This window comes from Pongo pygmaeus, chromosome 19 (assembly GCF_028885625.2).
Source record: "Pongo pygmaeus isolate AG05252 chromosome 19, NHGRI_mPonPyg2-v2.0_pri, whole genome shotgun sequence".
Classification (NCBI taxonomy): Eukaryota; Metazoa; Chordata; class Mammalia; order Primates; family Hominidae; genus Pongo; species Pongo pygmaeus.
In genome coordinates, this window is record NC_072392.2 from 73,263,679 (window position 1) to 73,289,388 (window position 25,710).

A 25,710-nucleotide genomic window follows, 5' to 3' on the forward strand; every position below is an offset into this window, starting at 1 on the left:
GCAATGGCACAATCATGGCTCACTGCAGCTTTGACCACCTGGGCTCAAGCAATCCACCTACCTCAGCCTCTCAAGTAGCTGAAACCACAAGCATGCACCACCACACCTAGCTAATTTATTTTTGTAGAGATAGGGTCATTGAATTCCTGGGCTCAAGTGATCCCCCTGTCTGGGCTTCCCAAAGTGCTGGGATTACAGGCTTGAGCTGCTGTGCCCAACTATTGTACATCTTATAAAGACAGATGGGACTTCCCCCATATCTTGGTGCTGGTGCCACAGCCAGAGGACTGTGACTTTTCCGAGCCCCGTCCCTAATTCCTTTTTTTTTTTTTTTGTCGACTCAGGCTGGAGTGCAGTGGCACGATCTCGGCTCACCACAACCTCCACCTCCCGGGTTCAAGCGATTCTCCCGCCTCAGCCTCCCAAGTAGCTGGGATTACAGGCGCCCGCCACCATGCCCCGCTACTTTTTTTCTGTATTTTTTGTAGAGATGGGGTTTCACCATGTTGGCCAGGCTGGTCTCAAATTCCTGGCCTCAGGTGATTGGCTCAGCTTGGCCTCCCAAAGTTCTGGGATTACAGGTGTGAGCCACAGCACTGGGCCCCTAATTCCTTTTTAAATCATGTCAGTTTGCTTCTCTTCCCCACAATGTGATGGGTGACTGTAGGCTTGATCTCCCAGGGTCATGAAAAAATGCCATCCAGCCTTGGGGGTGGGTTACTGGCAGGAGGTTTGAGTGTTGGATGCTTCCCCTTTACCCTTGCCTCTTGCTTCCCTAGTCCTTCAGTTAGACCCTATTGCTCTCTCTGTTGCCCTGGTAACCAGCTTTGCAAGAAGAAACTCAAGCTCAGCAAAGCCCCCAGGTTCTCTCTATCCTCCCAGCCTGCCTCTGGGTGGGCAGAAAGAAGAGGGTGTGTAAGCAGCAGACAGATAGCCTTAGGTGGCCCTGCCCAGTCCCCTTGTAGAAGCCCATGGGCTGGGCCCTCAAAGCTTTTTCACCCCCATCTCATAGTTGTTATTCATACCACCCTGCCTTCCTCTTTATTTCTTCCATAAGCGGGTGCAAATGCCCTGCCAACTCTCTTCCCCTTCAGGGTCAGCACACAGACCTGCTACCTTGTAGGCAACTCGGAGCACCAAAGACTTGGAATTCCAAAGTCAGCTCCCAGCATCTGCAGCCCACTTGGGTTGACTGTCCGTCTAGGGCAGTGATTTTCAATCCTGGCCATTTGTGTCATGTGAGGAGCTTTTTAAAAAATACCATAAGCCTTTGCCCTGGTTCAGAAATCTGATTTAATTGGTCTGAGATGTGGCCTAGGCATCAGTATTTTTTTTTTTTTTTTTTTTTTTTGAGACAGAGTCTTGCTCTTATTGCCCAGGCTGGAGTGCAGTGGCACAATCTCAGCTCACTGCAGCCTCCTCCTCCCAGGTTCAAGCAATTCTCCTGCCTCAGCCTCCTGAGTAGCTGGGATTATAGGCACCAGCCACCATGCCCAGCAAATGTTTGTATTTTTAGTAAAGACAGGGTTTCACTATGTTGGCCAGACTGGTCTCGAACTCCTGACCTCGTGATGCACCCTTCTCGGCCTCCCAAAGTACCGGGATTATAGGCGTGAGCTGTTGCACTTGGCCAGTATTTTTTTTTTTTAATATGGAGTCTCTCACCCAGGCTGGAGTGCAGTGGCATGATAACGGCTCACTGCAACCTTCACCTCCCAGGTTCAAGCAATCCTACCTCAGCCTCCAGAGTAGCTAGGATTACAGGTGTGTGCCACCATGCCCGGCCAATTTTTTTTTGTATTTTTAGTAGAAATGGGGTTTCACCATGTTGGTCAGGCTGGTCTTGAACTCATGACCTCAAGTGATCTGCCCACCTTGGCTTCCCAAAGTGTTGAGATTACAGGCGTGAGCCACCAAGCCCAGCCGGCATCAGTATTTCTGAGAAGCTTCCCTGTGATTCCAGTGTGTAGTCAGGGTGAAAACCACTGCCACTCCAGGAGGACCATGACTTGATGCTGGCTCTCCTCACTGATTCAAAATGTTGAACTTAGTCTCTGCCTGATATCCTTGAGCATTTGGGGGAGTACTGGGGTCCTGTGTCCCAAGCTTCTAGCTTCCAGAAGTCTCTCAGTCTGTTTTATTGTCAACCCCCTACACCCTTCACACTCCCCAATTCGCCCTTCCTAACCAACAATTCCCAAATCCTGCCCAGAGAGAAGGTTACCAAGGCAACCAGCTTAATCTGGTAACTGTGGCATGTGCTGGGAGAGAAGCCCTTCCCTCTTCCTATTCAGTTCATAAAATGCTACCTGGGGAGCTCCAACCCATTCCAGCCACTTTCCCCTTTCAAGCCCAGGCATATTGGAGTGTCCAATAAGGGGAGCCCAGGAAGCTGATACTCAGACCTCTAATACAGCTTCTTAACCAAAATTGTGCACTGTCTTCTTTTTACTGTTTCCAAATCCACAAACAGATGGGTGTGCAAAGCTTTATTTCTGTGAACACATGCTCTAGCACACATGGGAACAGATATGCACATACATTGATACGTATGTCATACACACCCTGTTCAGTTTTACTACCACTCCCAGCCATTAGCATTCCTGTCTCTGCCTGGTTGGTGCTGGGTAAACAGGGGTGGGGCATTGTCCAGAGAGCCTCAACCCATCGAGAACCTGCTGCCACTCCCACACCTTGTAAGTCTAACCTGGGTGTTCTCACACTTAGCATGGCTTTACGCTGTCCACCCCCACCCCCCCAACTCCTGTGGCAGCATATCCTTAAGGACAGAATGCTCCTGGTGTGGGCATCAGGAGTAAGGATTACTTGGAGTGCTGACTGGCACCACTTTTCTCACTCCATGGCCATGTACACTTGGGCTCTGTGCTTGATGATAGTCGGCAGTTCTGGGGTTTGTCACCTGTCTCCATGGCCCTGCGTCCTTCTGCTGCCAGCTGGGCTCAGGTGCCCTTGTGCTCCTGTTCTCCTCCCCACTGCCTACTATCCCCTCCTCACCCAGCTAGACCTGCCACAACCTGCTGCTCCCTGCCTGGCTCCTACCTGCCTGCCAGTACCTGCCCACAGACCAGGCCCACACCACCTATTGTGCCCTACCGGAGAGGACAGATGGGCACTGCCTCCAGTGGCAATGCTAATTCACCCAAGAGGCCTTCCCAGCCCTTCTCACAGAAGGAAGATAAACTCCACATATTTCTGTGAGTATGGGAAAGGTGCACACTCTTGGGTTCAGCAATCTGTAGGCCTGACTTGGGTACACAGGTAGGTGAGTGAAGGTGTCCAGACCACAGACCTGTCCTGACTCTTTGAAATGATGCTGAGACCCGGTTATCCCTTGAGCCAGGAATCCTTCCCCATTGGTAAATCTCTCTGCCTTACCTTTGCCCTTAATTTCTTCTGCTCAGAACCCAAGTCCCTTACTGTTTCCCTCGCGGTCAACCCCAGCGCGCGAGTTCAAGCCTCGTGCGGCGCGGGGGCGAGCCGAGGAAGGGCAGGGGCGGGGACTGGGCGGGGACTGGAGGAGGGGGCGCGGTCTCGGCTCTGCCACCTTCCCCCTCTTCACGGCCAGGAGCGCAGCCGCCGCCGCCGCCGCCGCGTCCTCTCAGCCTTGCGCTCCGCCCGCTGCCTCTGCCGCCGCAGCGCAGAGCCGGGCGCACCGGCCCCGCAGCCTGCCCACTCTTCGGGCCGCGTGCCGGCTGCAGCCGGCATGGGGGGTTGCTGAGAGCGGGCACTCCTTTCCTCTGGCACCTCCGCCGGCTACTGGCCACTGGACTCTGGCCAGCGAGGCTCGGCACCTCTGGCCCCCAGTCCGGCGCCTGGCACGGCCCTCTACTCTGCTCCACCAGCTCTGAGCATCGTGTCTTCGCCGCCCCCCCCGCCCGCGCCTGGGACACCTGGGTCCCCCGGCGGCCCCTAGGAGAGGGGCGGGGGGGGGGCATGAAGCCGCTGGAGAAATTTCTGAAGAAGCAGACGTCGCAGCTGGCGGGCCGAACGGTGGCGGGAGGTCCCGGCGGGGGTCCGGGGAGCTGCAGTGGGCCTGGAGGGGGTGGGGGACCCGGCGGGGGCGGCGGTCCAGCTGGGGGACAGCGGTCGTTGCAGCGGCGTCAGAGCGTGTCTCGCCTGCTGCTCCCCGCTTTCCTCCGGGAGCCCCCCGCCGAGCCGGGGCTGGAGCCGCCCCCTGAGGAGGAAGGAGGAGAGCCGGCGGGGGTCGCAGAGGAGCCTGGCAGCGGGGGGCCCTGCTGGCTGCAGCTGGAGGAGGTGCCGGGGCCCGGGCCGCTCGGGGGAGGGGGGCCCCTGCGCTCCCCTTCCTCCTACTCATCTGACGAGCTGTCCCCGGGCGAGCCCTTGACTTCGCCGCCCTGGGCCCCTCTGGGCGCCCCCGAGCGACCGGAGCATCTTCTGAACCGGGTTCTGGAGCGGCTTGCTGGAGGGGCTACCAGGGACAGCGCCGCCTCAGGTAAGGAGCCGGTGGGCTCGAACACCCAGAGCAGGGTCTGGCCCCGGCTCCTCTTCCTTGCCCTTGGAGCGTGGGGGTGGCGCCGTGCCTGGGCTTGGTTATAGGGTTGAGTGGTCCGCGGAAGCCGGCTAGGGGCCTAGAGGAGGTACAGACCCTCCCGCGGAAGAGGAGAGCAGTACCCACCTTCCTCCCTACAGCAGCCTCACCCCTGTCTGGAGAAGCAGCTGAGCCTCTTACTCTCCTTCAGCCACCCTTCCTTTCCCCTGGGCATTGGAGGCACTGACTCCCCTGGGTCCCTGATGTTGAATACCTCGTCCTGTGGCCCCAAATTAGGGCCTGACACATTAAAATGGAAGCTGCCCAGCGCAGCCATGCCACCCGCCAGAGGTGCTTGAGCCCTGAAAACCCTGGGGTCCCTGACTGTTCAGAGGCCTGCACAGCGCAGGCTGGCCCACCCAGGGAGGCAGTGCCAGACAGGCACAGGCCCCAAGCTGCCTTTTAGGCATCAGCAAAGGGATGCGTTGTCCTTAGCAGTTTGGTGGGGGGGATAGTATTCTCCTTGGGGTGAACTCAGAGGGTGTCTGAGAGGGGAGAGGTGGCTGGGCCGGCATCATGGCCCTGCAGCATCCAGGGTGTTCAAGCGCCTCCTCCAGCTTCCACCCTTCGGTGGCAGGCCTCAGCACACGGCGTGTTTTTTTTTTTTTTTTTTTTTTGGAGACATAGTCTCACTGTCACCCAGGCTGGAGTGCAGTGGCGCGATCTCAGCTCACTGCAACCTCCACCGCCCAGGTTCAAGCGATTCTCCTGCCTCAGCCTCCTGAGTAGCTGGGACTACAGGCGCGTGCCACCACGCCTGGCTAATTTTTGTATTTTTAGTAGAGACAGGGGTTTCACCGTGTTAGCCAGGATGGTCTCGAACTCCTGACCTCGTGATCCACCTGCCTCGGCCTCCCAAAGTGCTGGGATTACAGGCGTGAGCCACCGGCCTGGCTAATTTTTGTAGTTTTAGTAGAGACGGGATTTTGGGGTTTCACCAACTTGGTCAGGCTGGTCTCGAACTCCTGACCTTATGATCTACCCCCCCCACCCCCCACCCCACGGCCTCCCAAAGTGCTGGGATTATAGGCGTGAGCCACCGGACCTGGCACACGGCCTCTTTAAAACATAATCACCACACCCTGAGAAGCTTATTCCCTAAATGATGATACTATTTCACCACTCCCTTTCAGCACCCCTACTAAGGGGCCTTTGAGGAAACCAAGGCCCCAAATGGCTGGTTAGTTCTGAGGTGGAAGACCGAGGGTTCTTTAGGTCTAGCTCTAGGCATTACTCTAAGCCCAAGAGGGTCTGAGGTTTGGGAGCCCCGGCTGAGGCCCTAATGGTGAGGGCTTTCACACTTGCCCTCAGCCCTCAGCAGTGAACCCCAACCTAGATGTGTGGAGGGGGGCTCCACTCTCCTAGATCCTTCTCAAGACCTGGGTCCTCTCCTTTGGCGCAGGCTGTAGTTGCCCTGGGGAGCTGACACCTTTTGGATTTAATTAGAAAAATATCAGACACATAACAGCTCTCCTAACCATAACTTCCCGCCTACACCACACACCCTGTGTCTCTATAACACATTCCCTAGGGAGGCTGTACATTGGCCCAGAGCCTGCTTTGGAAAAGACAGATGCCCAGCTGTGGCCCCCATATCAGCATCTCCCCAACTCTGCCCCATCTTACCCTTCCTTTGCTCCAGCTTAGGAATCCTGTGAGATAAAGTCTATGAAGGATGTCAGGCCTCTCGTTTCCTCACCCCCATCCCTGAAGCTGGGGGTCAGAGCTGGAGGCTCTCTGACTCATTGTAAGAACACAGCAGGGTAGCTGGGCAGGGAGGAAAAGGGAGAAGCTGTCTTTCCCCTTTTACAGGGGCCTGGTGCCACACGCTCTGCTCATTCTCCCTTGGGGTAAGACTCCTGAAATGTCACCTATGTTATCTGGCAGCCTGGATCCCCAGAGTAACTAGTTTGGGAAATTCCAAACCAGTCCCAGGTGAATGAGAATCAGCTTAACCTGCCACTCTGATGTTCTCCAATAAAACCAATGTTCTCAAGTCATCCTGGTCTCCTCCCAGGGTGTGTGGGAGGAGAGAACTTACAGAAGTTACTCTGAACCTACCAAAGCCTCTCCAACGTCCAAGCAGCCCCCTCTGACCACTAGGTTTTACCCTAACACTCTGCTTGCCTCAGGCATATTGAGAAAAGGACAAAGACTCAGGATTCTGGGTTCTTATTCCAGCTCCAGGCAAGTCCCTCCCAGCTCTGGGCCTCAGTTTCACATTTGCGAAATGAAATCCTTGAAGTCAATTACCTCGTGTTGGATTTCCTCCTCCGCCTTCATGGCTAGAACTGACCACAGGAGATAGTGAACCAAGGGCAGTCAGAAGCCTTGGTTTTGTCCTGGGACAGTGCCTGGGGACCTGGCCCTAACCTGTCCTGGTGAGGACACCTGGCTCCCTCCCTGCACCTTGTCTGTGTGTGCCAGGCGGCCCTGCCCCACCCCAGGGCTGGCTGCAAGTCAGGGCGACCTTGTACCCAGCTGACTGGCTGAGCCAGGCCCAGACGGGGGTGTGGAGGGGAAAGGCGTGGTGAGAGGAGCCGCTCCCCTTCACCATTCCATCATTAACCCTTCTGTCTCTGGGCACCTAAAGGACACAGGATTTCTATTTAAAAGTTCTGGGATCAAAGCGATGGCAGTCTCTCCATCTCCCTTTTAATCAGGCTGGTTCCCACCTGCCTAGTTAGAACTCAAAGCTGTTAGATGGGGAATGGGGAGGGGAAGAGGGATACACACACACACACACACACACACACACACACACACACACACTCCCCACTGATGCTAACCTCTGTGTTTGCAAATACTCTTTGTCTGGAGACTCTTCTGTGGGCTACTTCTTTTTTCAGGCAGAACTCAAGCTTGGTGTGTTATCTGACCAACTTCTCACATACGCTGAAGAGAAGTGCACATGGCCATCAAAGGCACGCCCCCCTTTCCCTTCAGCTGCCTTGGCAGCTGCCAAACCCACCCCCGCAGCGGCTGCCCAGAACCTTTACACGTGTGTGTGCGCGTGTGCAGAGCATGACGGGGCAGGTGGCTGGGGCTCCAGCCTGGCTAAAGAGAACTTGCCCTTAGGGGCAAGAGAGGGAGGCACTGCATTTCCAGTTTCGTTCTGGAAGTGCCCACCTGACATCTGTGGTGCCCACTGATCTTTACAGATATCCTGCTGGATGACATTGTCCTTACCCATTCTCTCTTCCTCCCGACGGAGAAGTTTCTGCAGGAGCTACACCAGTAATATCCTTTTGTGGAGTATGTAAAAGGAGAGGTCAGAAGGGAGCCACTCCCTTCGTCCCACATGCAATCTCAGAGCCTAAACTCTCCCCTAGGAAACATACCTGGGGCCGGGCGCGGTGGCTCACACCTGTAATCCCAGTACTTTGGGAGGCCGAGGAGGGCAGATCACCTGAGGTCAGGAGATTAAGACCAGCCGGGCCAACATAGTGAAACCCCATCTCTACTAAAAATAGAAAAAATTAGCCAGGCATGGTGCCACGCACCTGTAATCTCAGCTACTTGGGAGGCTGAGGCAGGAGAATCACTTGAACCCGGGAGGCGAAGGTTGCAGTGAGCCAAGATTGCGTTACTACACTCCAGCCTGAGTGACAGAGTGAGACTCCGTCTCAAAAAAAAAAAGAAAAGAAAACATACCTGGGTTTCAGTCCCAGCTTTTCTACTCACCAGCTGTGTGACTTGTGCAGATTACCTAACCTCATGGGGACTCAGTTTCCTTTTCTGTAAAATGGAAGTAAATAGCACCTGCCCTGCCTATCTATTAGCTGCTATGAAGATCAGTCTGATAGCAGATGTGGGAGTGCTTTGGAGGCTGCAGAGCCCTGTTACAAATGAAAGGTGTTATTTATTTATTTATTTTGAGATGGAGTCTTGCTCTGTCACCCAGGCTGGAGTACAGTGGTGCGACCTTGGCTCACTGCAGCCTCTGCCTCCTGGGTTCAAGTGATTCTCCTGCCTCAGCCTCCCCCGTAGCTGGGGACTACAGGCGCACACCACCACACCTGGCTACTTTTTGTATTTTTTGGTGGAGATGGAGTTTCACCATGTTGCCCAGGCTGGTCTCGAACTCCTGACCTCAAGTGATTCGCCTGCCTTGGCCTCCCAGAGTGCCGGGATTACAGGTGTGAGCCACTGCACCCAGCCAAGGTGTTATTACTCTACTAAGGGCACCTCTATCCCCACTGAATTATTGCTCTAAAACATCTGGTTGTCCAGTGAGTTATGATGGGGTCTGATGTAAACATCAGGCCATGGTTGTGCTTCCGTAGGGTCTGCTGGAGAGGAGCCACTGGATGGGCTATTCACAGGGTCTCATGTAAGCATGGGCCTCTCACAGAGTTATTTTAGGACCTAATTGTAAATGTCAGACCACTGAGTAGAGTGTTACAGGCTCCTGGCCAGGCACGGTGGCTCATGCCTTTAATCCCAGCACTTTGGGAGGCTGGGGCGGGTGGATCACTTGAGGGCAGGAGTTCGAGATCAGCCTGGCCAACAAGGTGAAACTCCGTCTCTACTAAAATACAAAAAATTAGCCGGGCTTGGTGGCAGGCACCTGTAATCTCAGCTACTTGGGAGCCTGAGGCAGGAGAATCGCTTGAACCCAGGAGGCAGAGGTTGCAGTGAGCTGAGATCATGCCATTGCACTCCAGCCTGGGCAACAGAGCGAGACCCCCTCTCAAGTAAGTAAATAAATAAATAAATAAATAAATAAATAAATAAATAAACAAGCTGTCTTAGAAACATCAGGCCTTCCAGTGAGGTATAGTCAGGTTTGTGGTAAACACCATTGGCGTTTATTAGGCGCACTGTGAGCTCCAGGCCCTGGGCTGGTCAGAAGTTGGATGGGTCTGGGCAGGGTATCCTCAAGTGAAAATCTAACCTGTCTAACCTGCAGGAGCTGGATGTGGTCAAGTGGTCATCGCTACCTACTCTAAGCAAAAGCCTGGGCTGGGGCATGAGGAGGTCTTGGCTCCAGGACCACCGAAACTCCTTTCTCTGTGGCCCCAAATCTAGAGAATAATACTTGGGGGCAATTTAGCCTCCCATCTTTCTTTCTTTCTTTTCTTTTTTTTTTTTTTTTTTTTTGAGATGGAGTTTTGCTCTTATTGCCCAGGCTGGAGTGCAATGGCGTGACCTTGGCTCACTGCAACCTCCGCCTCCCAGGTTCAAGTGATTCTCTTGCCTCAGCCTCCCGAGTAGCTGGGATTACAGGCGTATGCCACCACTCCTGGCTAATTTTTTGTATTTTTAGTAGAGATGAGTTTTCACCATGTTGACCAGGATGGTCTCAAACTCCTGACCTTAAGTGATCCACCTGCCTCAGCCTTGCAAAGTGCTGGGATTACAGGTGTGAGCCACCGTGCCTGGCCTTTTTTTTTTTTTTTTTTTTGCCTTTTTTTTTTTTGAGACAGAGTCATCCTCTGTTGCCCAGGCTGGAGTGCAATGGTGCAACCTTGGCTCACTGCAACCTCTGCCTCCCAGGTTCAAATGATTCTTGTGCTTCAGCCTCCAGAGTAGCTGGGATTACAGGTGCACACCACCATGCCCGTCTAATTTTTGTATTTTTAGTAGGGTCACGGTTTCACCATGTTGGCCAGACTTGGTCTTGAACTCCTGACCTCAGGTGATCCGCCCGCCTCAGCTTCCCAAACTGCTGGGATTATAGGCATGAGCCACTGCGCCCAGCCTAGCCTCCCATCTTTCTTCTCAATTCCTCAGGTCTGCTTGCCTAGGGATTTTTCTTAACTTAAGGGTCAGCTTTGTTCGGGCAGGAGGCATGGAGGGCCCTGAAGGGCTAGGCCGGAAGCAGGCCTGTCTAGCCATGCTTCTCCATTTCTTGGACACCTACCAGGGGCTGCTTCAAGAGGAAGAGGGGGCCGGCCACATCATCAAGGTGGGCCTGGGGGAAGAGAAGGTGGGTAAACAGGCTATTAGCTCTGGAAGGGGGCCCCTGTGAAGGAGCCATACTTCTCATTCTGGGTACCTGGAAGGAAGAGATGCCAGGGGGCCTTAGCTTATATGGCTCTCCTGTACTCAGAGGTATGGAGACCTTGCCCAGCCCCTGCAGAGAGTAGCCCTTGGAATGAGACCCCTTCCTTCACCTTCTTTGTCCTCCTCTCTCCAGGATCTATACCTGCTAATTATGAAGGACGAGTCCCTTTACCAGGGCCTCCGAGAGGACACTCTGAGGCTGCACCAGCTGGTGGAGACGGTGGAACTAAAGTGAGGGGGAGTGGGGCAGGGGTGGGAACAGGAAAGAGGTACCCTGCGTTCCTCTACTATAGGGGCTGCCTCTGGCCTATTGGCTGCAATATGGATTTGCTTGTTTGTTTTGAGACAGAGTCTCACTTTGTCACCTGAGCTGGAGAGCAGTGGTGCAATCTCGGCTCACAGCAACCTCCACTTCTTGGGTTCAAGTGATTCTCATGCCTCAGCCTCCTGAGTAGCTGGGATTACAGGGGTGCACCATGCCCAGCTAATTTTTGTACTTTTAGTAGAGATGGGTTTCACCATGTTGGCCAGGCTGGTCTTGAACTCCTGGCCTCAAGTGATCTGCCGGCCTCAGCCTCCCAAAGTGCTGGGATTACAGGTGTGAGCCACTGTGTCTGGCTTCCAATATGGTTTTATTCCAGCTCCTTTCTCTTTCTGGAGGGTGGCACAAAGCACTGTCTCCAGTCACTTTTTTGTCCATTCTCCCATTCATTTGTCTGATAATCCAGTGGTGTACTGGTAAATATTTAACAACCAGTGCTGCAGGAGAAAGAGCCCTGATTTGTAGCTTTTGCTGATTCCTACAGTGTAAACTCTGTCACCATGGCTGATTTCAAGCTACCAATGTGACAACACTGAAGGAGGAGTTGGGAAGAGACATGCAGCACAGGCCGTTATGTAGTATCTCCACCATACAGTAGATGTAGTAAAAGGCAGTAAAACGGCTGGGCAAGGTGGCTCATGCCTATAATCCCAGCACTTTGGGAGGCCAAGACGGGTGGAGCACTTAAGGTCAGGAGTTCAAGACCAGCCTGGCTAACATGGTGAAACCCTGTCTCCACTACAAAAAAAAAAAAAAAAAAAAATATATATATATATATATATATATATATATGGCTGTGCGCCGAGGCAGGCAGATCATGAGGTCAGGAGTTTGAGAGCAGCCCGGCCAATATGGCGAAACCCTGTCTCTACTAAAAATACAAAAATTAGCTGGGCGTGGTAGTGCGCGCCTGTAGTCCCAGCTACTTGGGAGGCTGAGGCAGAAGAATTGCTTGAATCCAGGAGGTGGAGGTTGCAGTGAGCTGAGATCATGCCACTGCACTCCAGCCTGGGCGACAGAGTGAGATTCTGTCTCAAAAAAAAAAAAAAAAAAGAAAAATTAGCTGGGGGTGGTGGTGCATGCCTGTAGTCCCAGCTACTCAGGAGGCTGAGGCAGGAGAATTGCTTGAACCCAGGAGATGGAGGTTGCAGTGAGCTGAAATCACCTTACTGCACTCCAGCCTGGGTGACAGAGCGGACTCCGTCTCTAAAAAAAAAAAAAAAAAAAAAAAAAAAAAAGGCCAGGTGCAGTGGCTCACGCCTGTAATCCCAGCACTTTGGGAGGCTGAGGCAGGCAGATCATGAGAGGCAGATCATGAGGTCAGGAGTTTGAGACCAGCCTGACCAACATGGTGAAACCCCATCTCTACTAAAAATACAAAAATTAGCCGGGCATGGTGGCACATGCCTGTAATCCCAGCTACTCAAGAGGCTGAGGCAGGAGAATGTCTTGAATCCAGGAGGCAGAGGTTGCAGTGAGCCAAGATTGCATCACTGCACTCTAGCCTGGGTGACATAGTAGACTCCGTCTCAAGAAAAAAAAAAAAAAAAAAAAAAGAGGTGGGCTGGGTGTGGTGGCTCACGCCTGTAATCCCAGCACTTTGGGAGGCTGAGGCAGGCAGATCACGAGGTCAAGAGATAGAGACCATCCTGGCCAACATGGTGAAACCCTGTCTGTACTAAAAATACAAAAATTAGCCGGGCGTTGTGGTGCACACCTGTAATCCCAGCTACTCAGGAGGCTGAGGCAGGACAATTGCTTGAACCCAGGAGGTGGAGGTTACAGTGAGCCGAGATTGCGGCACTGCACGCCAGCCTGGTGACAGAGCAAGACTCCGTCTCAAAAAAAAAAAAAAAAAGTAGTGAAAACAGGAAGGAAACTGCTTTCTTTGTAATAACTTATTTGATTATAAATTTTATGTATTATTTATTAATTTGTATTATTATTTTTTAATAGAGACGGTTTCATTATGTTGTCCATGCTGGGCTCCAGCAATCCTCCCACCTCGGCCTCCCAAAGTGTTGGGATTCTAGGTGTAAGCCACCACACCTGGCCTGACTATAAGTTTATAAAACATATATATTTATATATGGAGATATATTTGTTTATATTTTAATGGCTCTTTAAAAAACAGTTGGTAAAATTCCCCAGAACTTAACAATATGCTCTTGTGAGCCAGTGTGAACCAGCTTCAGGACACCACTGCATCCATCCATCCATCAATCCATTCTGCCCTTTTAGTTTCTCTCTTCTCTTGTCCCCACCACCACAACCCTTAGGGAGGCCTCAGCTTGTGGTCTAGCATCCTTCTCTGCCTTCTCTGTGCTGACACTAGAGAGATCTTTCATGCTCCTGTTCCAAAGGCATCCCTGCTCCCCATGCTTCCAAGAGAAAGTGAAACATCCCAGCATTCAATACCCTTCCCTTTCTGACTTCTGCTGTTCCTTCCCATCTCATCTCCTACATCCTCTCCATCCATGACACCTCAACTCCTGCACTCTCTAACTTCCCATGGTCAGTTATATTGTCCACCCCAGAATGCCCTCCTCCCACCCTGTTTTCTTTTTTTTTTGACATGGAGCCTGGCTCTTTCGCCCAGGCTGGAGTGCAGTGGTGTGATCTCAGCTCACTGGAAGCTCCACCTCCCGGGTTCACACCATTCTCCTGCTTCAGCCTCCTGAGTAGCTGGGACTACAGGCGCCTGCCACCACGCCCGGCTAATTTTTTATATTTTTTTTTAGTAGAGACGGGGTTTCGCCGTGTTAGCCAGGATGGTCTAGATCTCCTGACCTCGTGATCCATCCGCCTTGGCCTCCCAAAGTGCTGGGATTACAAGCATGAGCCACCGCGCCTGGCTTTTTTTTTTTCTGAGACGGAGTCTTGCTCTGTTGCCAGGCTGGAGTGCAATGGCGTGATTTCAACTCACTGCAACCCCCCTCCCGGGTTCAAGCGATTCTCCTGCCTCAGCCTCCCGAGTAGCTGGGATTACAGGTGCACGCCACCAAGCCTGGCTAATTTTTGTATTTTTAGTAGAGACAGGGTTTCACCATGTTGGCCAGGCTGGTCTTGAACTCCTGGCCTCAAGCGATCTGCCCACCTCGGCTTCCCAAAGTGCTGGGATTACAGGCGTGAGCCACTGCACCTGGCCTCCACCTCCTTCTCTTCCTGCTTTCCTCCAAGGCCCAGGTCAGATGCCGTCTTCTCAATGAAAACTTCCCAGATCTTCCTTTTAGGAATAGCTTTCTTCTTCCCCCACATCAGCATAACTCTCCTGGTACCTTTGTTATATTATCAACACCTCCTGCCTGGTATTAGAAGTAGCTGTATGCCCGTCTATCTCCTTCCCAGACTGTGAAGTTCTTTTCAGCAAAATTCAGCAAACAGCTGCTGACCTACTACCTACCATGTGCCAAGCAGTGTGCTAGGCCCTGGAGGATGAAAAAATATTCACTAAGAACAAAATCCCAGTCCTCAAGAGCTCTCAATCTCATAGAAGAGATAAGAGGTGAACATAAACATTATCCCAATGTTCTATAGTAGTTGAGACAAGAAAGTGACCTTCCTGGTGGGTGGGGTGGACCAGAGAAGAATTCATGGAAGAGGTGGCATTTGATTAGGGTTAGTTGGATAATTATCCCATACTGCTCATTGTCTTCTCTTCTGACCCCCTTAACCACCTTCTGAAACTGGTGCTGGTGCATCCTTGACCCAATTCTGATATTCTTGCTTGATGTTGCCTGCTTGGTGTTGGTTGTCCATATGCCTGGCAGGGCGTGCTGATGCCCAGCTGTGTCCATGCCAGGATTCCAGAGGAGAACCAGCCACCCAGCAAGCAGGTGAAGCCACTCTTCCGCCACTTCCGCCGGATAGACTCCTGTCTGCAGACACGGGTGGCCTTCCGGGGCTCTGATGAGAGTGAGTGTGGGCATTAGGAGGGGCAGGGTGTCCTGAGTGGCTCAGGGGGACATGTCTCTGAGTCTTGAGCACCCTCAGTGGCATCTCCCTGGGTGGTAGAACCAACCCCTTTCACAGGACCTTCTTCAGAGGCCAGCCTCTGGCGGGGAACAGAGGCACCCTGGAGGAGACCGTGCCAGCTGCTGCCACTCTGCCCTCTGTTGAAAGCCATTTTCCTGTTTCCGTCCAGTCTTCTGCCGTGTATACATGCCTGACCACTCTTATGTGACCATACGCAGCCGCCTTTCAGCATCTGTGCAGGACATTCTGGGCTCTGTGACGGAGAAACTTCAATATTCAGAGGAGCCCGCGGGGCGTGAGGATTCCCTCATCCTGGTAGCTGTGTCCTCCTCGGGAGGTGAGGGTCAGGAAGAACTGGGCTGATGCTCCGAGAGGAGAAACTCACAAGCTCAGGGCCCTGGGGGAGGGGTAGAGACTGAATTCTAGGCCCTTGCTACTCAAAGTATGGTCCCGGGACAAGCCTCATGTGCATCGCCTGGGAACTTGTTAGGATGCAGCATCTTGCTGGGTGCAGTGGTGCAAACCTGCAGTCCCAGCTACTCAGGAGGCTGAGGCAGGAGGATTGCTTGAGCCCAGGAATCCAAGGTAGTACATTATGATTGTACCTGTGAATAGGCACTGCGCTCTATCCTGGGCAGCATAACAAGACTCTGTCTCTAAAAGAGATGCAGCATCTGAGACCCCACCCCAGACCTGCTGGTCTTGTTCAAATCAGCATTTGAACAAGACCCCCCAGGGGACTCCTATGCCTACTAAAGTTTGGGAGGCACTAGCTGGGCATGGTGGTGTGCACCTGTAATCCCAGCTACTTGGGAGGCTGAGGCAGGAGAATCACTTGAACCGTGGAGGCGGAGGTTGCAGTGAGCTGAGATCACGACACTGTGCTCCAATCTGGGCAACAAGAGCGAAACTCCGTCTCAAAAAAAAAAAAAAAAGTTTGGGAGGCACTGGTCTAGGACTCAGGTTCTGATCTGAGTGCTGCCCCTCACTCACCTATGGATTGTATTCTGATCCTTTAACCTCCCTGTGTATGTAAGGATGCCACATTTCTCAGGCTAAAGACACAGGATGAGTGGGAAGGCAGAAAGCCAGCAATGTCGCTGAAGCTTTGTTTTTCTCTACAGTAGGAAAAAATTTCAGCCTTCCCAGTGTCACAACGACAACAGAGTAAGAGAAAAGCTGTGAAAGAAAGGGAGTAGAAAAAAAGTTATAAATGCAAAAGAAATCATCATTTGACAAATTCCAGATAAATATGGCATAAACTAGTGATAATATGAGTTCCATTAGTCTAGAATGTGTCAGTGTGGGGTGAGGAGTTTTTGGATAGGACAGTGCCAGTGTGGGTTGTGTGAGGGTGCAGGCAGCAGGGGCTGAGGATGAGCAGCTCTTTCTCCTGCAGAGAAGGTCCTTCTCCAGCCCACTGAGGACTGTGTTTTCACCGCACTGGGCATCAACAGCCACCTGTTTGCCTGTACTCGGGACAGCTATGAGGCTCTGGTAAGAACTTCCCAAGGCCTTGACTGGAATGGAGGGCTGAGGGGGGCTGTGAGCAATCCCTCACCCTGCCACCAGGAGCCCAGCCCCTATGCCCCTGCCTGCCACCAGGTGCCTCTCCCCGAGGAGATCCAGGTCTCTCCTGGAGACACAGAGATCCACCGAGTGGAGCCTGAGGACGTTGCCAACCACCTAACTGCCTTCCACTGGGAGCTGTTCCGATGTGTGCACGAGGTGGGGACCGAGGCCGGCGCTATGCTGGGGGGCTGGAGGGAGAAATGTGCCACTGGGAGACGGTGTTCGCAGCACAACGTCCTGGTTCCAAGGCTCACTTGCAGCAAGCCCTTGGGCAACACATGGCCGTAACCTCTCTTTGTTCCCCCATCTGAAAAAAATCGCACAGAGAGAGACCCCAGAGCAGAGTGGCTCAGGGCCCAAGTGCTGTTTACACAGAACCTGACCCAGGATTTGTATTTTTAAAATACTCACTATTAAAGAAATAAAATAAGGCAGAGACAATAATGCCTAGCAGATGGTTGTCTTGAGGATGTCAGCCGTGAGCGAATGCCTGGCACCTAGTAAGTGCTCAGTATCTGGTGAATTATTATTAATGCTGGTTGTTTTCTTTTTCCGCATCTTTGCCGCCTCCTGTCCTTTCTATTTTTCTATTTTCCACCCCTTCCGCCCCTGCCCTCCTGCCTTTCGCTCCTCATCGCCTTGCACTGCCATCTTCCCACCCACTCCCCTCACCCCCCGGCGCCCTGGCCGCCCCTCCGCTGCCGTGGGTGCAGCTGGAGTTCGTGGACTACGTGTTCCACGGGGAGCGCGGCCGCCGGGAGACGGCCAACTTGGAGCTGCTGCTGCAGCGCTGCAGCGAGGTCACGCACTGGGTGGCCACCGAAGTGCTGCTCTGCGAGGCCCCGGGCAAGCGCGCGCAGCTGCTCAAGAAGTTCATCAAGATCGCGGCCCTGTGAGTGCGGCACTCGGCGGGATGGGGGGCCCGAGGCCCGCGCCGCCGCCCGCCCCTGACCCCGCCTCCCACCCCCGCAGCTGCAAGCAGAACCAGGACCTGCTGTCTTTCTACGCCGTGGTCATGGGGCTGGACAACGCAGCTGTCAGCCGCCTTCGACTCACCTGGGAGGTGATGAGACCCCTCCCGTTCCTACCTGGGGATCTGGGCATCCCGGGCTTCCCGAAGTGCGTCCTCTCGGGACGGCCGCCGGCCTGGAGGGAGTCTTTGTGCCAGTTGGAGGGAGGCGCCTTCTTCTGGCATACGCAACCCCAGGGCGCACAGCTTAGCTAATGGACCCTGTCTTTGTGCAAATTAGCGAAAAGCCAGGATCCCGCCTGAGTCGCGGCAGGCAGCCCTTGGCCAGGTCAGGTCGCAGACTTGGTTGTGGGAGTTGGGCTGATTTTCATCCACACTCAGTGGGGGCATCTTTATGCAAAGCACCTGCATAAGAGAGGCCTGGCCTTCCCCAGAATAATGAATTCCTCTGGGCTGTTTCAAGCCTCTAGACTTAGCCAAGGCCTGACTTCATTTCCCCACCCACCAGCTTCCCAGCCCCCTACAAGCCATGCAGGCCCTTTTGCCCTCCAACAGGGAGAATTAATCCGAGGCTCCCATGTAACCCAAGGAGCTCCCCTCTGATATCCCTTCTCCTTCCTTCAAACTGCAGAAGCTGCCAGGGAAATTCAAGAACTTGTTCCGCAAATTTGAGAACCTGACGGTGAGTGGGTTTGGCTCTTTCTTCTGCTCTTGGACTTAGAGCCCAGAAACCCTCTTTCCCATAAACCCCCTTCCTCAAGCTTTCCTTTCAAGGTGTTTAGTGTGTGGGACCCCCCACCCTCCTTACCATGCTGGAGGGGGAGGGTGGAAGGATTGCGCCCGTTTTTCTTGAAGGAAAGGGGGAGTAGTCAGGCCCCTCCACACCACACCATTAGAAAGCCCCCAGCCCCCCCTATCTGATCAGGAATGTATACAGGGCAGGGGGTGAGGGAGGAAGCTGAGGACATCTTTGGGATGCATTGGCCAGTCTGTCCCTTCATCTCTCTCCTGTGGAATACTAGGACCCCTGCAGGAACCACAAAAGCTACCGAGAAGTGATCTCCAAAATGAAGCCCCCTGTGATTCCCTTCGTGCCTCTGATCCTCAAAGGTGAGAGAGTTACTCCCAAGCTGTGCCGCTTCCAGCCATGCTTCCCTTCTCCTATACCCTGCTTCTGACTTCCAGCTCCCTCTCGACTCAGCCCTGATTACCCACCTGGAGAGGAGCCCCCCACCCCAGACGGAGTGGGTTCTGGGGAAGAGCGGGGTCCTCGGGTGCAGTGGCCCCTTTCGACCTCCTCTCTTATCCTTTCCTCACATTGGATTCTCTCCACATCCCCTAGACCTGACTTTCCTGCACGAAGGGAGTAAGACCCTTGTAGATGGTTTGGTGAACATCGAGAAGCTGGTGAGTGAGTGGCACTGCAAACCCCTAGTCCCACAAGTGAGGGGCTTGCATCCGCTCCCTCTCTCATCACCTCCCAAAAATAGCAGCCTTCCTCCAAGTGCCCAGCTTGCCTAACAGACTCTTGACTGTCTCCCTGGTGGCGTCACTGTGGCAACCCACCTACAGGTGGCAGAGCTGACAGGCAGCTTGGGGGCAACTCCACCTCCCCCTCACGTGGCACTCTGTTACACCCACTCCTTTGGTCCTTCAGAGACCCTCCAGAATTGGAGACTGGAGGGAGTAAAGCAGAGTTGGAGAATGGCGGAGGGGGAGCATAAGAGGGGGAGCCTCTTTCTGTGCCCCTTTCAGGGCTCATTCCTTGTCATCTCCCAGCATTCAGTGGCCGAAAAAGTGAGGACAATCCGCAAATACCGGAGCCGGCCCCTTTGTGAGTACCCAGGGTACTGAAAGCAGTACAGGTAGAGCTTTCGCTGAACGGGAGGGTTCAGGGGAGAACTCCCTGTCCAGATGTGTATTTCCATACACTTGCTGGTTCCCCATTCTCTCCTTGCCTCTGCAGAGGCCTTCCTGCCCAACATCTGTCTCAGTCCACAGCCTGATCCTCTGCCCGGTGTGTGTGTAGAGGAAGAAGGGAGGCTGGGAACCTGACTGCCTCTCCCTCTTTACCCACTAGGCCTGGACATGGAGGCATCCCCCCATCACCTGCAGACCAAGGCCTACGTGCGCCAGTTTCAGGTCATCGACAACCAGAACCTCCTCTTTGAGCTCTCCTACAAGCTGGAGGCGAACAGTCAGTGAGAGTGGAGGCTCCAGTCAGACCCGCCAGATCCTTGGGCACCTGGCACTCAAGCACTTTGCACGATGTCTCAACCAACATCTGACATCTTTCCTGTGGAGCAACTTCCTGCTCCATGGGAAAGAGGTCGATGGATTTACCCCTGGACCCATAAGTCTGTTCATCCTGCTGAAGTCCTCTCCCCATTGCTCCTTCAAGCCAAAACTACACTTTGCTGGTTCCTGTCCCCTCTGAGAAAGGGGGCAGAAAGCTCCTTCCTCTATGTCCTCCCATCGAGATCTGTTCTGGGGATGGAGCTTCCAACTTCCTCTTCCAGCAGGAAAGAATGCTGCTCACCCTTCTGTCTTGCAGAGTGGGATTGTGGGAGGGATTGGCAGCCTTCTTCTCCACCACCTGTCCAGCTTCTTCCTGGTCAGGGCTGGGACCCCCAGGAATATTATGTTGTCGTGTGTGTGTGTGTGTGTGTATGTATGTGTGTGTGTGTGTGTCTCCTTTTAGGGAGCAGGAGTGCATCTGGTAATTGAGGGTGGATGTTGTGTGTGCTGGGGAGGGGTCCTTCTGTTTGGTGCTACCCTTGTCTACTCTGCCCCTGGATGGTGCGGGGTGCTTTCTCCACCCCCACACTCCCTGCTTAGCTCCTCGTGCTGCCCTGCACGCCCAGGCTTGTGAGCCAAGCTGCTTTTCAGGGCAGGGAGTAGCAGCAGGTGGGAGGGGTTACCCATCAGCCCTTGCAAGTCCCCCACTCAGGCCTCTGGAAGGTCCAGGGATGGGCTCTGATGAGAGGGTAAAAGATGCTCAGGGAAACACAGGCCTCGGCTGCCTAGAGGACCCTCCCCCTGCCTTGCAGTGGGCTGGGGTAGAGCAGTATCAGGAGCTAGGGTTGTCTGCTGCCCACACTCCTGCTTTTTGGGATATCTAACTGCTAAGGAGGGAGTTGACATCCCCCTTCTGGCTCATGTGTCTGACACCAACAACATGGTCTCTGTCCCTCTCTCTTTGACTCTCCCTTTGTCCTCCCCATAGGGCTGGGGTGGGGTGGATCCCTATACCTGGGGCAGGCAGCCCCAAAGTGGGGGAGGGGGATGGCAGAGACTGTAAAGGCACCACTGGACTCTGGCAAGGCCTTTATTACCTTTGCTCCCCTCCCTCTCCCATCACCAGCCTCAAGGCCTGAGGGGTGCAGGGGCTCCTGGCAGCTACTGGGTGAGGTTTCCTGGCACAGACTCACCCTTCTTTCTGGCACCACCTCTTTCCCTTTCGAAGAGACAGCAACAGCCGTAGCAAAAGCAACTGCTGCTCCTGCTATGAGGGTGTATATATTTTTTACCCAAAGCTCTGGAATTGTACATTTATTTTTTAAAACTCAAAGAGGGAAAGAGCCTTGTATCATATGTGAACATTGTATCATAGGTAATGTTGTACAGACCCTTTTATACAGTGATCTGTCTTGTTCCTGCGGGAAAAATCCTCTATGGACATAGGCAGGCGCTGTGTCCCATGCCCTCTTGCCCTGACAGTGTCCCATGGGCCCCCTTCTGCTCCCTGCCCCCTCCCTGCTACTGCTGATGCGCTCTCCGCTCCCTCCAGCCCCCAGCTTCCCAGCCTTCCTCCTGACCCCTTCCAACAGCCTTGGAACTCCAGCTGCCACCACCCTCTGGGTCGAACACTGGGACCCACTGGCCCAGTCTTGGCTGCTGCTCAGGCCTAGCCTTGATGCCTGCCCAGGGACCCCCAGCCCCCTCCAGTTGCCCTGCAGCTTTAACAGAGTGAACCATGTGTATTGTACAGGCGCGGTTGTCATTGCAGAAACCGCTGGGTGGAGAAGAAGCCGATAAAGTCTATGAATCAACCTGCCTGTTGTTCTCCATTCTGTTTTCTTTGAGGCTGTGGAAGGGCTGAGGGAGGGGAGAAGGGATGGCCGCCCAGTGCTGTCAGGAGCAGGGCTGTTCTGGAGTGACTTTGAAAATGTGGGTGGCGGGGTACAGTGGCTCATGCTTGTAATCCCAGCATTTTGGGAGGCTGAGGCAGGCAGATCACCTGAGGGCGGGAGTTCGAGACCAGCCTGGCCAATATGGTGAAACCCTGTCTGTACTAAAAATAAAAAAATTAGCCAGGCGTGGTGGTGCACGCCTATAATCCCAGCTACTTGGGAGGCTGAGTCAGGAGAGTAGCTTGAACTCAGGAGGCGGAGGTTGCAAGGCGCGGTGGCTCTCCAGCCTGGGCAACAGAGCAAGACTTCGCCAAAAAAAAAAAGAAAATGTGGATGAGAGGAAAAGACGCCAACCTCACAAGACATGTCACATAATGCCTGGAACTCAGAAGAGGGGATGTTTTAGTTCATACATGTTCCAGGTCGCATAAATATGAGATCACATTTAATTCTAATGCTAAGGTAGAAGATTGAGGCAGAGCAGTCCCAGAATAATGACTAGTGAGGGCACTGGTCCCCTAACCCAGGTCTGTCCCCTGCAGACAGCATGCACTGTTCACACAACCAATATTTACCAGTCCTACTAAGTTTTTTTTTTTTTTTTTTGAGACGGAGTCTTGCTCTGTCGCCCAGGCTGGAGTGCAGTGGCGCGATCTCCGCTCACTGTAAGCTCTGCCTCCCAGGTTCATGCCATTCTTCTGCCTCAGCCTCCCAAGTAGCTGGGACTACAGGTGCCCGCCACCACGCCAGGCTAATTTTTTAATATATATTTTTAGTAGAGATGGGGTTTCACTGTGTTAGCCAGATGGTCTCGATCTCCTGACCTTGTGATCCGCCCGCCTCGGCCTCCCAAAGGGCTGGGATTACAGGCTTGAGCCACTGCGCCTGGCCCAGTCCTACTAAGATTATAGGGTGCAGAGAGCCTAGCGTTAGGCTTAAATGATAGCCTGAGTTCCAGGAGACATCATACACTCAGATAGCTATACCTGGGCCCTTGATCTTCCCCATTCACGTCTGTTTCTGCCTCAGTCTTCTGCATCTCAGAAAAATGATACTCTCATCCACCCAGGTTTTCTCGCTCTGTTGCCCAAGCTGGAGTGCAGTGGCGAAATCTTGGCTCACTGCAACCTCCGCCTCCCAGGTTCAAGCGATCCTCCTGCCTCAGCCTCCTGAGTAGCTGGGATTACAGGCAGAGGCCACCATGCCCGGCTAATTTTTGTATTTTTAGTAGAGATGGGGTTTCACCATGTTGGCCAGGCTGGTCTCAAACTCCTGACCTCAAGTGATCCACCCACCTCAGTCTTCCAAAGTGCTGGGATTACAGCTGTGAGCCACTGCCCAGCCACCTACCCAAGTTTTCAAGGCAAAAATATAGGACTCACCATTGGTGCCTCTTTCTCCCACCCTTCATTCATCTCAGCCAGTCCCATCAGCTACAATTCCAGAGCATTTTCTGAGTGATCCAATTCTGTATGACTCCCCTATGACCATAGTAGTCCAAACCACCTTCATAGCTTCCCTGCATGACTACTCTAGCCTCCTACGTGGTCTGTCAGCTTCCTCTCTCTGATCCACCCCTACCTGCCACCAGTTTGATTTCCACATGGTAGCCAGGGTGTTCTTTCAAAAACACCAATCACGCTGGGCACGGTGGCTCAAGCCCATAATCCTAGCACTTTGGGAGGCTGAGGCAGGAGGATCGCTTGAGCCCAGGAGTTCAAGACCAGCTTGGGCAACATAGTGAAACCCTGTCTCTACAAAAAATAAAAAAATTAATGAGGCTGCAGTGAGCTGTGATAGCACCACTGCACTACAGCCTGAGCAACAGAGTGAGACCCTGTTTCAAAAAAAAAAAAAAAAAAAAAAAGAAAGGAGAGCAAGGGAAGGAGGGAGGAAGGGAGGAAGGAAGGAAGGAAGGAAAAAAAACCCAGTGTCTTTCAACACATGAATGGACAAATACATTGGGGCATATTCTTATGGTGGAATACTATATAGCAAGAAAAAAGAACAAACTATTAATACCTGCATGAATGAATCTCACAGACTTAATATTGAATAAAAGAAGCCAGACACAGGCTGGGTGTGTTGGCTCACACCTCTAATCCCAGCACTTTGGGGGCCTGAAGTAGGAGTGAGAGCTGAAGCCGGCTGGGCTTCTGGGTCAGGTGGGGACTTGGAGAACTTTTCTGTCTAGCTAAAGGATTATAAAAGCACCAATCAGCGCTCTGTGTCTAGCTAAAGGTTTGTAAATGCAGCAATCAGTGCTGTGTCTAGCTAAAGGTTTGTAAATGCACCAATCAGCACTCTGTAAAAATGAACCAATCAGCACTCTGTAAAACGGGCCAATCAGCATTCTGTAAAATGGACCAATCAGCTCTCTGTAAAATGGACCAATCAGCAGGATGTGGGTGGGGCCAGGCCTCCCGAGCCAGTAGCGGCAAGCCACTCGGGTCCCCTTCCACACTGTGGAAACTTTGTTCTTTTGCCCTTTGCAATAAATCTTGCTGCTGTTCACTCTTTTGATCCGCACTATCTTTATGAGCTGTAACACTTACCGCAAAGGTCTGCAGCTTCACTCTTGAAGCCAGCGAGACTATGAACCCACTGTGAGGAACAAACAACTCCAGACGCGCCACATTTAAGAGCTGTAACACTCACTGCTGAAGGTCTGTGGCTTCATTCCTGAAGTCAGCGAGAGGACTAACCCACCAGAAGGAAGAAACTGGACACATCTGAACACCTGAAGGAACAAACTCCGGACACAGCATCTTTAAGAACTAACTCTCACTGTGAGGGTCCGTGGCATCATTCTTGAAGCTTCATTCTTGAAGTCAGCAAGACCAAGAACCCACCGGAAGGAACCAGTTCTGGACACAGGAGGATCTCTTAAGTCCAGGAGTTCAAGACCAGCCTGGCCAACATAGTGAGAACCCTATCTCTACAAAAAATAAAAAATGCAGCTGGGCATGGTGTCTCGCGCCTGTAATCCCAGCACTTTGGGAGGTTGAGGCAGGAGAATCCCTTGAGCCCAGGAGTTTGAGACCAGCTCAGGCAACATAGGGAGACCTTGTCTCTACAAAAAAATAAAAAATAGGCCAGGTGCAGTGGCTCATGCCTGTAATCCCAGCACTTTGCGAGGCCGAGGTGGGTGGATCACCTGAGATCGGGAGTTTGAGACCAGCCTGACCAGCATGGAGAAACTGTCTCCATTAAAAATACAAAATTAGCCGGGCGTGGTGGCACATGCCTGTAATCCCAGCTACTCGGGAGGCTGAGGCAGGAGAATCACTTGAACCTGGGAGGCAGAGGTTGTGGGTGGGCTGAGATCGCGCCACTGCACTCCAGCCTGGGCAACAGAGCCAGACTCCGTCTGAAAAAAAAAAAAAAAGTTCAAGAGCAGGCTAAATTAATCTATGGGGAGAGAAGTAAAAATAGGCTGGGCACGGTGGCTCACGCCTGTAATCCCAGCACTTTGGGAGGCTTAGGCGGGCGAATCACGAGGTCAGGAGATCGAGACCATCCTGGCTAACACGGTGAAACCCCGTCTCTACTAAAAATACAAAAAAAATTTAGCCGGGCCTGGTGGCGGGCGCCTGTAGTCCCAGCTACTCCGGAGGCTGAAGCAGGAGAATTACGTGAACCCGGGAGGCGGAGCTTGCAGTGAGCCGAGATCCAGCCTGGGCGACAGAGCAAGACTCCGTCTCAAAAAAAAAAAAAAAAGAAGTAAAAATAGTGCCTACTCAATAGGGTAGGGGAAAGTATTGACCGTGAAGGGGCATGAAGAAGCCCTGTGGGGCGATAGAAATGTTCCATATCGGCCGGGCGCGGTGGCTCTCGCCTGTAATCCCAGCACTCTGGGAGGCCGAGGTGGGCAGATTGCCTGAGCTCGGGAGTTCGAAACTAGCCTGGGCAACATGGCGAAACCCCATCTCTATTAAAAATACAAAAATTAGCTGGGCGTGGTGGCGCATGCCTGTAATCCCAGCTACTCGGGAGGCTGAGGCAGGAGAATCACTTAAAGCCGGGAGGTGGAGGTTGCAGTGAGCTGAGGTTGCAGTGAGCTGAGATCGGGCCACTGCACTCCAGCCTGGGCAACAGAGCGAGGAATAAATAAATAAATAAAAGAAATGTTCCATATCGTGACCTAGGGGTGGGTATA

General features: G+C 53.1%; 1 protein-coding gene across 1 annotated transcript; it reads left to right on the forward strand.

Moving 5' to 3' along the window:
* The first annotated feature begins 3,589 nt into the window (after positions 1-3,589).
* Positions 3,590-21,473, forward strand: RAPGEFL1 (Rap guanine nucleotide exchange factor like 1). The gene is made up of 15 exons (XM_054458120.2): positions 3,590-4,474; positions 7,732-7,810; positions 10,346-10,481; positions 10,713-10,810; positions 14,704-14,816; positions 15,046-15,213; positions 16,276-16,373; positions 16,482-16,604; positions 17,162-17,340; positions 17,421-17,511; positions 18,050-18,100; positions 18,441-18,528; positions 18,761-18,825; positions 19,198-19,252; positions 19,499-21,473. The coding sequence occupies exons 1-15, from the start codon at positions 3,955-3,957 to the stop codon at positions 19,621-19,623; spliced, it is 1,989 nt and encodes a 662-aa protein (XP_054314095.1). The 5' UTR covers positions 3,590-3,954; the 3' UTR covers positions 19,624-21,473.
* The last annotated feature ends 4,237 nt before the right edge of the window (positions 21,474-25,710 follow it).